We start from the raw sequence: 13249 nt of genomic DNA on the forward strand, positions 1-13249 counted from the left end.
CCTTGCAAAAGGATTATCTCAGCTGGCCTTGTCTTGTTTACTTCTCCTGGTTGAGGAACAGAGAGGGCCCTCCCCTTCGTTTCCAGCTGCTCCCCACTACCTGTTGTACACAATTCTGCCTTAATAGCACATGGCCTTGGGGAGGGGCTCAAGCATAGAGACTGAGGAAGAGTATATGGCTGGAGGACTTAAAAGCCTTCCCAAGTGTGACCTGTTGTGGTGAGGAGTATCCACACCCCTGTATGTAACCCTTTACCTTATGTTCCATTAGTTCCTCTGAGTGAACTTTGGCATACTCATGCTTCAGTTTGTTGTTGGGACCTTACTTTTAGGAGAAGGAATAGACTTTGCTGGGATGGAATTTTAACAGCATGCTAAGTAAGCACTCTACCACTGAGTTTCACTCCAGCCTTACATATGTATGTATGTATCTATTTTTATAAGCAGGAGAAACAACTGGTGTATATATAGTCTGGCAGGTTTGGTTACATTTTCCAGGCACAGGAAGAGATAAGAAGCATGTGAGAAGTAAGGAAGGCCCAGAATGATGACAAGTGATACAGGCTAACTCCAGGAGGCTCTGAGAGTAATCATAATGTAAGACAACAGCAGAATTAGCATTATAATGATGACATAATGGGAATAAGAAAATGGTTCATGAAAATGGAATCTTCCCGGGTAGTAGTGATGAAAGCTTTTAATCCCAGCACTTGGGAGGCAGAGGCAGGCAGATTACTGTGAGTTCAAGGCTTGCCTGGTCTACAGAGTTAGTTCCAGGACAGCCAGGGCTATTCACAGTGAAACCCTGTCTCAAAAAACAAAAGCAAATGAAAGAAAAAGAGACCTTGCAATACTTTAAGGACAATTTTGCGTACAAAATGGCTAGCACAAAGTTCAGGATACCACAATGACATAGAAGATGTGACAATGAATATTCCAAGCACCCACATCCGACATACAGTTTACCACCTCCTATACCTCTGGTTCCAAAGGATCTAATGCCCTCTTCTGACCTCTGTAGGCCACCTGCACACATGGTGCATATACACACATGCAGGAACACATAAAATGAAACAAAGTAATCAACCAAAGCATAAAGCACAAGGACAGAATGCCCCAGGAAACTAACACGTCAACTAACACGTCAGGGAAGTATGCACACACACATACACACACACACACACACACAATCACAATTACAATCATAAAAATCACCATATAAGCCCACAGAGATATGTACCTCTCCCACACACGTTTACCAATAAAGAGACCTTTTTTCTTTATTAGCCTGAGGTCCATTTTGTAAGCATATAATTCCATGTAACTTTGGCACACTGTAATGTTTTCAAATTGGAAGAAAATGAGAGACCAGAATATAACTAACAACAGATAAATTCCTAATACTTTTATGAGCACTGTGAATAGTGTCTTTGTTTTATCTATTTTGGGATCAGAAGGTTAAACTGCTGATAATTTGACCTCCAAGATTTTTTGTTCAGTTTGGCTGTTAATGTTAGGGAGAAACACAGGACCCATTAGAGAAAAGAGATGAGCTTGTTGGACACATAAAACAAAGAGGATTTTTAAGGGCTTTTGAGGTCACTGGCACTAGCTCTTTACTAACTATAGTTTTGGGTTAAATTTGTGACTTTACTTTTCTAGGTTTATCATAAGCCCTAACTGTTAACATAGTAGGTGGAAATGAGGGGAGGATCAAGGGAACAGGACTAATTGTGCTGGGCATGAAGGTACATGCCCATAATCCCAGCACTCAGGAGGCTGAGGCAGTAGGTTTGCCAAACTTGGTCTACATTAGCAAGAGCAGGCTACCAGAGGTACAGAACAAGACCCTCTCTCAAAACAAACTCACATTGTTTGAAAGTAATAAGATTAAAAAAAGCAAATGAGCAGAGAAGAGGAAGATACTAATAAAAGAGCATCTTTAACCAGCATGAGTTACCAAAACTCAGGGAAGCAGGGGTCCTCTGACAAGGAGGAGAGAAGCAGTGGGCAGGTTACTTGTGCTAAAATAAGGAAAACCTACTATGAATAAGCTTTTCTGAAAATCATAATATTAAAACATTTTTTAAATCTAATTTTAAACATTTGGCCAATCATATTAAACCATCTTACACCTACCTTCTTTTCCTGAGAGTTCAAATTTTTCCTAGGAATATGAGGGAGAGTTGCCATCAGTTCATTAGACCTCTACCCAAAAGACTATGCAGAGAATTAAGACACAACTGGGCACTCAGCATCCATGGGAAGTACATGTTGAAGATGAAAGTAGGGCGATGTCCATAAGGAGATAGGAGACTAACAAGAGGCTGAGCTAACTGGAGTATGCTCTGGAAGAAGCACTGTCACAGTATCCTTCACAGGATCCACAGAGACCTGCATATGTTTTCACAGGCATCAGTAGTGCTGCATAAACCACTCTAACCTCACTAGAGCCACAGGAAATTTTTCTTAAAGTAAAACCTTTTGGGGCTGAAAAATTGGCTCAATGGTTAAGAGCACTTGTTGGATTGTAGAGAACCCAGATCTGTTTCCAGCCCCAACGTGGTGGCTCAATAACATCTGTAACTCCAGTTCCAGAAGATCCAAATGCCCCTTTCTGACCTCCAAGGACACCAGGCACACATGTGTTACACATATTTATACATGTAGGCAAAATATTCATACACATAAAATAATAAATCTCAAAAAAGGAATTAAACAATTCAAAGAATTGTAAATATTCAGACATATCTAAAAGGCATATCCAAACATTTCTTTGAGTTAGAATGTATATTAGTTACTTTTCTGTCACTGTGATAAAATACCATGACCAAAAGTAACTTAAGGAAGAAAGGATTTATTTTAGCTTATGGCTCCAGGGGAACAGAGTCAATAATAACAGGAAAGGCACATTAACTCTCTTCCTTTTTCATCTGATTTGTTCCTAAACAGATATAGATTTGATGGTCATTATAAGATTTCTGTTAATTAACAAATAAGAAATAATTTACATATACATCAAACATTACTTGTCTTTCTGAAAGACAACATCTTTACAAAATGTTGCACTACTTTTTGACACAGGGAAGTCCATCTTCCTTACAAGTGAAAAATCTATCAAACCATCTGGGCTCAGGGTATTTTGAAGTTATTTTCTGATATCCTCCAAGATTCCTTTTGTGTACAAATATTTAATTTCTTTTCTCTTCCTCCATCTCCGTCCCCTCCCCCTTCTCTCATGAGGATCAAATCCAGGGCCTCACACATGCTACTCACATACTTTTTTCACTTAGCTGTTCTCTTAAGCCTATTTCTTGTCTTATTGACTTTGTTAAATTTTTTTTCTAGATTTTTATCAAAATCTATTTTTATTTTTTATTCTACCTTAAACAAAACCCTCCAAAATCCCTTATAACATGAATTCTGTGTGTGTGCATGTGTGTGTTCATGTATGTGTGTTTGTGCACACACACATGTTTAGACCAGAGGTCAAAATTACCTTGTTTTTTTGAAACAAGATCTCACTTTGGAACACTGCTCTCCACCACATTTTTTGAAACAGAGTCTCTCACAGAACTTATGGATTCGACTGGACTGACTGGCCATCAAGCCCCAGAGACATTTCCACATAATCCTCCCAGATGCTTTATCTACAGGTGCATACTGCTATGCCCAAATTTGTGTGTGGGTGATGGGGATCTAAAGTCAGTTTCTCATGCTTGCACAGTAAGTACTTTATAGACTGGCCCCCATGTATTCTTATACAATTAATTTAGGGGGTTTTGTTCTGGGTGAATCTAAATGTAGCTTTATCTACTTCATTGTTTTAACAAAAACTCACTTCTGCATTTTTCCACTCCAGTTGTTTTTTGTTGTTGATGTTGTTCTTTCATATTTTCTTAACAAACACTAAGTGTCATCCACGTGCCACATGCTAAGGACAGAGAAAAGTGGAAAAGACAGTCTTCTTTCTATTGTCCAGCCTGGCTTGCAACTCCTAGGCTAAACAGTCCTCCGTTGGCTGAGACACGGGTTCTGCAGCCCCAAGCCTGGTCTTTCATAAGATGGGTCTGCTTATTGTTTGTAACTTCATCAGTACTTCAACTATTTTCTTAAATGATCTGTATGAAGTTTTCAAATCCTAGTGAGTCAAAAATTTTCAAATGGTTTTTAAAATTTCAACTTTTGTTATTTATAGTTTTATTGCATTATCACAGAGTGACCAGTAAAAATTCCCTTACCAACTCTAATAATATTTTCTGTCTTTAGAACAGGTCGACATTTTAATTATTCTATGAACATCCTGGAAAAATGGTTTGTGTATGGCACATGATTAAATTCTTCCAGTGTTTTGTCAGTTAGTGTACCAGTTTGGGATTATGATTTTACCATTGTGAAATGTCTACCCTCTCATTTGAGAAATTTTGTATCCTGTGTCTTTAACTGGCTGTTTTTATTATTTTAGTAGAATGAACTTGTAAGTCAGATGAAGTGGAGAACCACAGTTAAATCAAAAATCACAACTACTTTACTATCAAGAATGATACTGACTTAAAATATGGAAAACATACAAAAAGCAGGCAATCTGTCAAGTCAAAGGTCTTTGAAGTTAGATGGGGAAATAGCTAGACAGTGTAAATGCAAAAGAAGTACAAATTAATCAAGTGGCATGCAGATTTGAATGTGGGAATGACCAGAATAAGCAGGAAATAGTGGCGCAAGTCTTTAATCCCAGTACTTGGGAGGCAGAAGTCCTAGATCCCTGTGAGTTTAAGGTCACCCTGGTCTCCATAGCAAGTCCAGGATAGCCAGAGCTACATAACAGAGGGACACTGTCTCAAAATAAACAAAGAAAATAACGACCAGAATTAAGTAAAATATAACTTGATAGAGAAGTATCATGAGCACCTCTTTGTTTAAGTTCTGAAGTTTATACTATGAAGAGGTTTAAAAAATCTGAATTCAAGTAGGGTGGTGGTGGCACACATCTTTAATCTTTGCACTTGGGACACAGAGGCAAGCAGATCTGAGTTCAAGGCTCATCTGATCTACAGAGAGTTTCAGGCTAGCCAGGGCTACAGAGAAATCTAATGAAAAAGAAAGGAAGGAAAAAGGAAAGGGAGAAAGGGTGGGAGATAGGGCAGGAGGGAGAGAGGGAGGAAGTTGACTGGGAACTAGAGAGGCAGACTAAGAAGAAACCAGAGATTTAGGAGTAACTATTACAAAGCCAAGCACACTGCCTTTGTAATCAAGAAATGCAGATGGTAACTAGTTGATTTTTAGAAGAAGCTCTTTTTGATGGGAGGAGGAGTCTGTTGGGATTTGAAACCAGGGTCTTGCACAAGCCAAACATATGCTCTTCTACTGAGCCACATGCTTTACCCCTAGATTTTTAAATATATACCAAAGTTTATACAAACAAGTTTGGTTTAAAAATATACCAGGATTTAGCAGTGGACATCTGTACAGCCACCATGTGTATTTTATACTAGCAACAGAATTTAGATTCTTTTTTTCTTTTAGACAGGGTCTCACTGTGTGGCCTTGGCTAGTCTGGAATTGTTATGTAATAGAATTACAACTTATACATGACTTGCAAAAAAATGGGGCACAAAAGATATAATAGTGAAAATGCATTTAGTTCCTCTACTTTCACAGCAAGGATTAGTGTTGAACCATGAAAGTTAACCAAAAACAGTAAAGACATAGAATATTACATAGACTTATAGAGATAACCACAATGTCTTTGAATTATATCAAAAAATAAATGGAGCCAGGCACAGTGGCACATGCCTAGCACTAGGGAGGCAGAGGCAGGTAGATGTCTGAGTTCAAAGCCAGTCTGGTCTACACAGTAGATTCAAAGACAGCAGTTGTAGCACAATTAATAAAAACCCAAAGACAGATTTTGGGGTTCAAGCTAAAGATCAGAAGAGCAAAGTGGCCAAACCACTAGAGAACTCTTACTTCTACCAAGGCTGGGGGCAACCCTGTCCTCAACACGGCTGGAGACTAACTGTAAGCACTGACACCCTGCTCCTGTCTTATATACCTCTCCAGTACTGGGATTAAGGGAATGAGCTCTGTTTCTCTTTTAGACTGATTCACTCTCATATAGTCCTGGGTGGCCCTGAACTCACATAGATCATCCATCTGCCTCTGTCTCCTGAGTTCTGGGATTAAAGGTGTGTGCCACCACTGCTTGGCCTCTATGGCTGTGGCTAGTTTGCAGTCTGATCTCCAGGCAAGCTTTATTAGATCATAAACAATATCTCTAAATAAAGAAATAAAATGGGGCTGGGATTAGCTCAGCTGGTAGTGCTTGCTTATCATACACAAAGCCCTGGGCTTGATCCTCACCACTGCAAAAAAAAAAAAAAAAAAAAAAAAAAACAAAAACAAAAACCAGAAGTGGTAGCATGCCCCTATAAGTCCAGCACTTGGAAAGTGAAAGGAGGAGGATCATAAGTTCAAGGTTCAGCTACAAAGTGAGCTCAAGGTGAGCCTACAGGACACTGTCTTAAAAGCAAATCAAAATGAAAATCTGGGTAGATGAGTAGAGAGGTTAATAGATTGCCAGAGGAATGAAACAAATGTGGATAAAGGAGCATGCACTTATGTAAATGCCATTCAGCTATTCAGCTCAAAAAAATCTTTTTTATTTGTTTATTTATTTTCAAGACTGGGTTTCTCTGTGTAACAGTTATGGCTGTCCTAGAATCTACTCTGCAGACCAGGCTGGCCTCAAACTTGAGAAATTCTCCTGTCTCTGCCTCTTAATTCAGATTAAAATTTTATAAAGAAATAATGACACAAATATGGTTGAGAATGCTCCTGTTTGCAAATAAACGTCAAGTGTTCACTACTGTCCATGCCATCCTCTATTTGGCTACTGCAGAGACACTTCCTGTCTCTTAGTGTCAGGGGCTGTGTGGCTGCTTAGCTTATTGAGTGCAGGTAGAAATGGCATGCACCTCTTTCGTCCTCAACTCCTAAAGCCTCTTGTAGGACTCACCATACTCTGAGTGTGAGCATATCCATGACAATGTAGGAGCCAATAACTTCCCTTATGGTTCCTAGCTCACAGTAGACTGAGATAGGAGAAGAAAATAAACCAGTTGTCTTAATGGTTATTTTGGAAATCATGTGTAACAATAGTTATTATTAACTACAGTGAATAGCATGTGACCCAAAGAAGGTGTTACAGAAGGAAACCTCTTTCACTTTATAACATTTATATTCACTTTAAAACTCTCAATGCAAATTTAAAACAAATATTAAACAGATACCTCAGCTCAAACTATGACTAGGAAAAGCTTTCTCAGCTCACCTTCTAGGCAGAATTATAAAATGGCATCCCTCCCTCTGGGTCAATACAACTCAAAACTGGCTGGGCTTGTCCACTGTTATATCCAGATGCCTTTAAACAGTACACAGACTGTGGCCCTGTGGCAACCTCCCTAGAAACGGAAAGGCTGTTAACTAAATCCTGTAGCAAGTAAAGGATGTAGCCATCACCATGTTCTTCTAACTGTCCTTGAACATGGAACTGCTGTCATTTTTAAAAATAAACTTTTAAAAATTTTTACTTTTATTTTATGTGTATTGGTGTTTTGCCTTCAGGTAAGTCTGTGGAATTACAGACAGTTGTTAGCTATCATGTGAACCCAGGTCCTTTGGAAGAACAGTCAGTGTTCTTAATGGCTGAGCCATCTCTCTAGCCCTCTGAACTTCTGTCTTTAACCTGATAATTCCTCTTACTGTCCTGCCAATACCACAGTAAGTTACAATGAACTAACTCAGAAGACCACAGACATAAGGGGAACTTTGCTGCATTGGTGGCTGCCACAGAGCTACAAAAGTGGCAGCAATAGCAGCTGAGGAGTTGGGTTCTGCCTAAATACCCCTCCCTCTGAGGAGGGTGGAGCACATACTGAATAATGGACCTATACAATCAGCCCTCTCAAGCCTGCATAAGGGGTCTGAGAATAGGGTGGGTCATTTACTCTTTACTAATTTATTTGTTTACTTGTATGTGGTGGAGGGAAAGTCAGAAGACAACTTGCACAAACTGGTTCTCTCTTTCTTCCATGTGGATTTCAGGGATTGAACTCAAATTGTTAAGACCTGATATCTAGCCAGTGGTGGCGGCATACTTCTTTAATTCTAGCATTTGGGAAGCAGAGGTAGGTGGGTCTCTGTGAGTTCGAGGCCAGTCTGGTCTACAGAGTGAATGAAAAGTTTCTACACCCCATGATAAGCCTCACCACTGATTAAACAATTCAAAACAGACCAAATCAAACTGAATTAGAAAAGGCCCACGTTTAATGGATGCAATGCTCCCTCCCGGATGGCCTTCCAGCACCCCCAGACAGAAGACAGGATTGAGAGACCAGAAAACCACAAACCAAGAGCCTGTTTTCTGGAGGACAGTTTAAATACCCTGCGGAAGTGGTCTTGAGCATCTCTGGGGGAGGGAGTCATCATTTTGCTGGCTTTCTGAGATGCACCGGGATTTGGAGAGATATAGGGAAGGGGGCTTGGGGTGGAACTTCCACCACAACATTCAAGACTCTTTGGCTATGTGGATGTCAGGGGCTGGAGTGAAGCTTCCACCAAAACAGTGAGTTCTAGGTCAACCAGTGCCACACAAAGAAACCCTGTCTCAAAAAACAAAAGTAAATAAATAAAAATGAAAAAGACTTGGTATCTAGCACTTTTATCCACTGAATCATCTCACTCACTCTCATTTATCCTTTAAATAAAACCTCCCTGTCCAAACACCTGAGGTACTGTTGCCAGTTAGTCCAAAAGGGACATCACTAAAATCTGTATTTGAGAAAAAACACACCATTCAGACACCACCAGGATCCTAGGATTCCACTTAAGACACATGCACAACCCACACACACATATACACACTGCCCTCCAGCTTTGTTGCAGAGCCCACCCGGAGGCTAAGACTTCATCTTATCAGCATCATTCTGAGGCTCTCCCTGGGTTTCCCTCATCAATTCTACTTCCTCTTCCTTTTGTCTTCCCTTAGTCTTACTTACTTCCTGTATCCAATCTCATGCAGTCCTGAGTGTCAGCTCCCAAAGGCTACAGCTAACACAGTGAAGGAACTTCCTGACATTCAGACTCAGTTGTTCTTGCCTCTTCTAGCTCTTAGGTCTCTCCTACCATTACCCTCATCTTCAGTCCTTTGCAGAAGTACTTGTTCAGATTCTAGTTCAATGCCCCGACAACTCTGCACACTCATCCCTGCACAGAACTCGACTTTCTAGAATCTAACTGGTAAGTTTCACAGCATCTCATGAAGGTATTATTGAAAATATATTCACCCTTTCAGCCAGGAGTCCATCCAGAAAGCCTTTACCAAGATTTCCAATCCAGGATCTTTCCTTGAAGCGAGTTAAAATGAATTCCCATTCTGAAATCATACTCACTTTGAAAACCCACAACAAAGGGCTAGGGATGCAGCTCAGTGGTGGAGCATGTGCTTAGCATGTGCAAAACCCTGAGTTCCATCCAGGCAAAACAAACATTAAGATAAAATAAGCCACTGGCATACACATATCTTTTAACTTCCTAGTCACTGGAGAGCTTCAAAACGTATGGGGACTTGGAAATCACAATACCAAACAACTGATCAACAAAAGCAATATTCTATTTTTTTTAAGTAAAGGAAATAACAGTTTCTCACAACTCTTTGGTGCTGATAGGTATATATCCTTTACCCAGTTCATCAACAAGTTAGTTTATCCAAACTTTTCTCACTAGAATAAACAATCTTTATTTTACATTTATTGGTTATCCTGTACAAAAAAAGTTCAGGTAACTGCTGTGTGAGACTCCTATGTAATCTATACATTAACCCACCCCTAAGATTTTTCTTTCTTCACCCTCAGATTCCAGAGTGGTTGTCAAAGTTGTGTGAGTAATGGCTAGTCTAATAAGTCCAATGCACCACAAGTGTCAGGAAGGCAATAGTGTTGGTCCAAATCCAAAGGGGCTGGGGTGTGAATGAAAATTGATGGATGGAGGTTGAGGTGATTGCGGTTATACATGGAACACTGCTCCAGATTCAAAGTAAGTCATTCAACAAGTCACTTCACCTCAGAGCTTCAGCCTCAATACTGTCCTCAAGTTAAAGCTTCAGCCTTGGTGGTACAGAAGGAAACATAACTGCCTTCCAAGTTAAACACTTGAAAATTGCTACTATCACTGTTTTTCCTTTCCCAGGAGTGAGGCTTAGAGCCATCAGAATGGTTCTGATTTGACATATGGACCTGGGCTTTCCTAAAATACAGCCTCTAACAAAACTGGGCTATCTCGAACCCCTGCCTAGCAAAATCAGTATAGCACCAAAATCTGCATGTATTATGAGCCCGGGCAGCAGGGTTCCCGCTGTGAGACCTAAGTCTAAAGCAAACAGAAAACAAGTTAGCAATGCCTAAATGTGCATAAAATGTGTCCCAAGAGTGTATTCCTTCTTAAGGAGCAGTAAATGGAATAGTGTTGAAGGCATAAGCGGTGTCAGAAAGCTGAACAAACGGGGAGCTTTTTTTTTTTTTTTTTTTTTTTTTTTTTTTTTAATAAAAAAGGTTTGGGCTACGAAAAAAAAAAATCACTACTACTTTGAAAAAAAAATGTAATAGTTCTGACTGGTCAACCTGCCCCAAAATCTTTCCAATAGGCCAAGATGCCATTTTTGCGGCTAAATTAAATCCCATTTAATTCGCATCACAGTTCTGCTGTTTTAAATACACCCGTGGTGTTCAGCATCTAAACCTGAGCGGAGTCCAGTCAGATCAAACAGAAGATGAAAACCGGAACCCAGCTAACTCCCCACCGAACTCGCTTCATTTCCAAGCAAATAAAAAGTTGATAAACCGATACGTTTCTGACATCCTAGAATAGACCCAGATAATTCTGGGTAAGACACAAGTCACAATCGAGTCCTTGGTCTGAGCACGAGTAGCAAAACCAGCTGACGGGTCGCCACCTTCTGTGAGACTCCAGAAAGTGTGTGCTATGCAAATGGCACACTGCAAAATGGACAAAGAACCAGAAAAGCACTGCCAAGTCACACTTTTCGTCTCAGATGCCCTCCTCCTAGCTTGGGGGGTTGGGACTGGGACCACAGGGAGGACCCCCGCCGGACCGCCGCCTGCAGCGCCCGCCCCGCCCCGCCTGGCAGCCCGGCCAGCACAGGTAATTTCACAACCCCATTAGCGCATTCCAGAGCGGAGACTCACGGCCCGGGAAGTTCACCTTGCCTCGCGCCCCTGCGCGGCGGGCCGCGGTGGGGGAAGGGCGTGGCGGTGAGGGGGCGCGACCCGCACCCCACAGACCTGGCTCGGGCTCCTCCGGCTTCGCCGAGTGGTTGCCCATGTTCGGCAGACTCCGATGGCCGTGGGCTGGCAGGCCCCGGACCGAGTGGCTGCCGTGCCGCAGCGCGCGCCTGCTCCGGCTAGTGAAGCGGTGGCGGCCGCTAGTCCGCTCCAGTCAAAGAAAGAGCCGAGCGCCTTCCAGTTCCCGGCGGCCAAAGAGCCGCTCCTCGCGCCCGCGGGCGGACCCCGCCCCCTTATCTGCATACGCCACACCCTCTAGGTTCCTCAATACCCGCCCGGTGTGACCCGCCCATCTCCCATCTCATCTGCATCCCGCCTGACTGACTCGGCCCACCCCCCTTCGGCTCCTTGTAATCTGTCAGGCAAGACTCGTCCCCTGGACTGCTCAATGTCTGCCTGGCGTGCCCCGCCCCTCTCATCTGCATCCTGCGGCCCGCCCACCTCACTTCCTTACTGTCTGTCAAGCGAGGCCCGCCCCCTCATCTGCATACCACTCCAAGTGTCCAAAGAGCCCCTCCCGGCCCTTTGTCGGATGACCGACTTCAGGCCTCTATCCGCCCACACTGAGAGCTGCAGCTGGACAAGGTAGGCTGGAAAAACCCCACTGTGGAAGGCTGAAGCCAACTGCCATAGGCAAGGTGAAGTCTTACACGTGAGAAATAAGATCTACCTGAACAAGAAAAACCTAGAGTTGACATAGGGCAGACGTTCAATAAATATTTCTAAACGGAGAGAATGAATGAATGTGGAACAAACAACTCACCTAACAGGGGAAGAAAAAAAAAACCAAGCTGACATGATCCAATGCCAATCAGAAGCAGAAACTGAATGGTTGTGGGGAAATGACCCTGTCCATCTTTCATCCTGCAGCCAGACCTAACTAAACCTTACAGTGACGATACTTAGGAATAATAACAAATGGAAGTGATTGGTCCTTCCCCCGTTTGACTGAACACCGCTTCGGTTGTTGGCATTTTTATTGTTGGTATGAGGCAGAGACAGGGTCTCTGTATGTAGCCCTGGCTCTCCTGGAACTTGCTATATAAACCAGGCTGGCCTCAACTCAGAGATCTACTTGCCTCTGCCTTCCCGGTGTTAGGATTAAAGGCCTGAGCTACCCGTGCTGCTTGGTTTTGTTGTTTATTAAAGTTTATTAATTCTCTGAGAAATTCATGTATTTTGATCACATTCACACCAACTCCTCCAGCTAACTCCTTCCAGATCTACCCCTCCCTACTCAGATCCCCTAACTTCCGTCATTTTTTCTTTTTTCTTTTAAATAATCCATTAAATCCAATTTGTACTGCCCATGTACTTCTAGATGTGGGCCATCCATTGTAACATTTCTTTAAAGGACACATTCTTAAAGAAAGCTAACTCTTGCTCCCCTTGAAGCTATCAAATGACTATGGCTTCTCAGTTGGGGAACCTGCCCTTTCCCCCTCCATGCTACAATGTTGACAGGCTTGATCTTATGTGGGCAACTACAGTGCTATGATTTCATGAGTGTAGCAGTCTTGTATGTCCAAAAGATACTGTTTTACTTCGGTCCTCCATAACTGACCTCCAACTCTTAGACCTTTTCCAACCCTTCTTCTGTAACACGAATAATAAATGACCCAGAGAAAGATATTGGGGTTCAAGCTGAAGATTAGATAAGCAAAGGCAGCTGGCCACTAGCTTTTACCTCTACTCTGAAAGGGCTGTCCTATCCTCAGTGTGGCTGGAGAAATCATCTCAGAGACTGACTAGTGAATGCCTCACTCCTATCTTATATACTCTCTAGAGCTGGGATTAAAGGTGTGTGATCCCAAGTGCTGAGATCACCTTTGTGTGAGCTATTTCTCTTTTAGACTGAATTGATTTCCTGTGGCTCAGTGTGGCCTTGAACT

The 13249-nt window shown here is 42.1% G+C and overlaps 1 protein-coding gene across 3 annotated transcripts in view; it reads right to left on the minus strand.

Annotated features, from left to right (window-relative positions):
• Positions 1–13249, minus strand: part of Specc1 (sperm antigen with calponin homology and coiled-coil domains 1) — a 258219-nt gene that overhangs the window by 134519 nt on the left and 110451 nt on the right. Inside the window, exon 1 of one of the 3 annotated variants that reach the window (XM_051180440.1) lies at positions 11358–11535. The exons of 1 other annotated variant lie outside the window; for it this stretch is intronic. In XM_051180440.1, coding sequence (XP_051036397.1) covers positions 11358–11397 — 40 coding nt within the window. In that variant the 5' untranslated portion in view covers positions 11398–11535. Of the gene's footprint in view, positions 1–11261; positions 11536–13249 lie in introns of those variants that run through there. One more of the 3 variants, XM_051180439.1, reaches the window with a different exon arrangement.

The sequence above is a fragment of the Phodopus roborovskii genome, unplaced genomic scaffold, assembly GCF_943737965.1.
Source record: "Phodopus roborovskii unplaced genomic scaffold, PHOROB, whole genome shotgun sequence".
Classification (NCBI taxonomy): domain Eukaryota; kingdom Metazoa; phylum Chordata; class Mammalia; order Rodentia; family Cricetidae; genus Phodopus; species Phodopus roborovskii.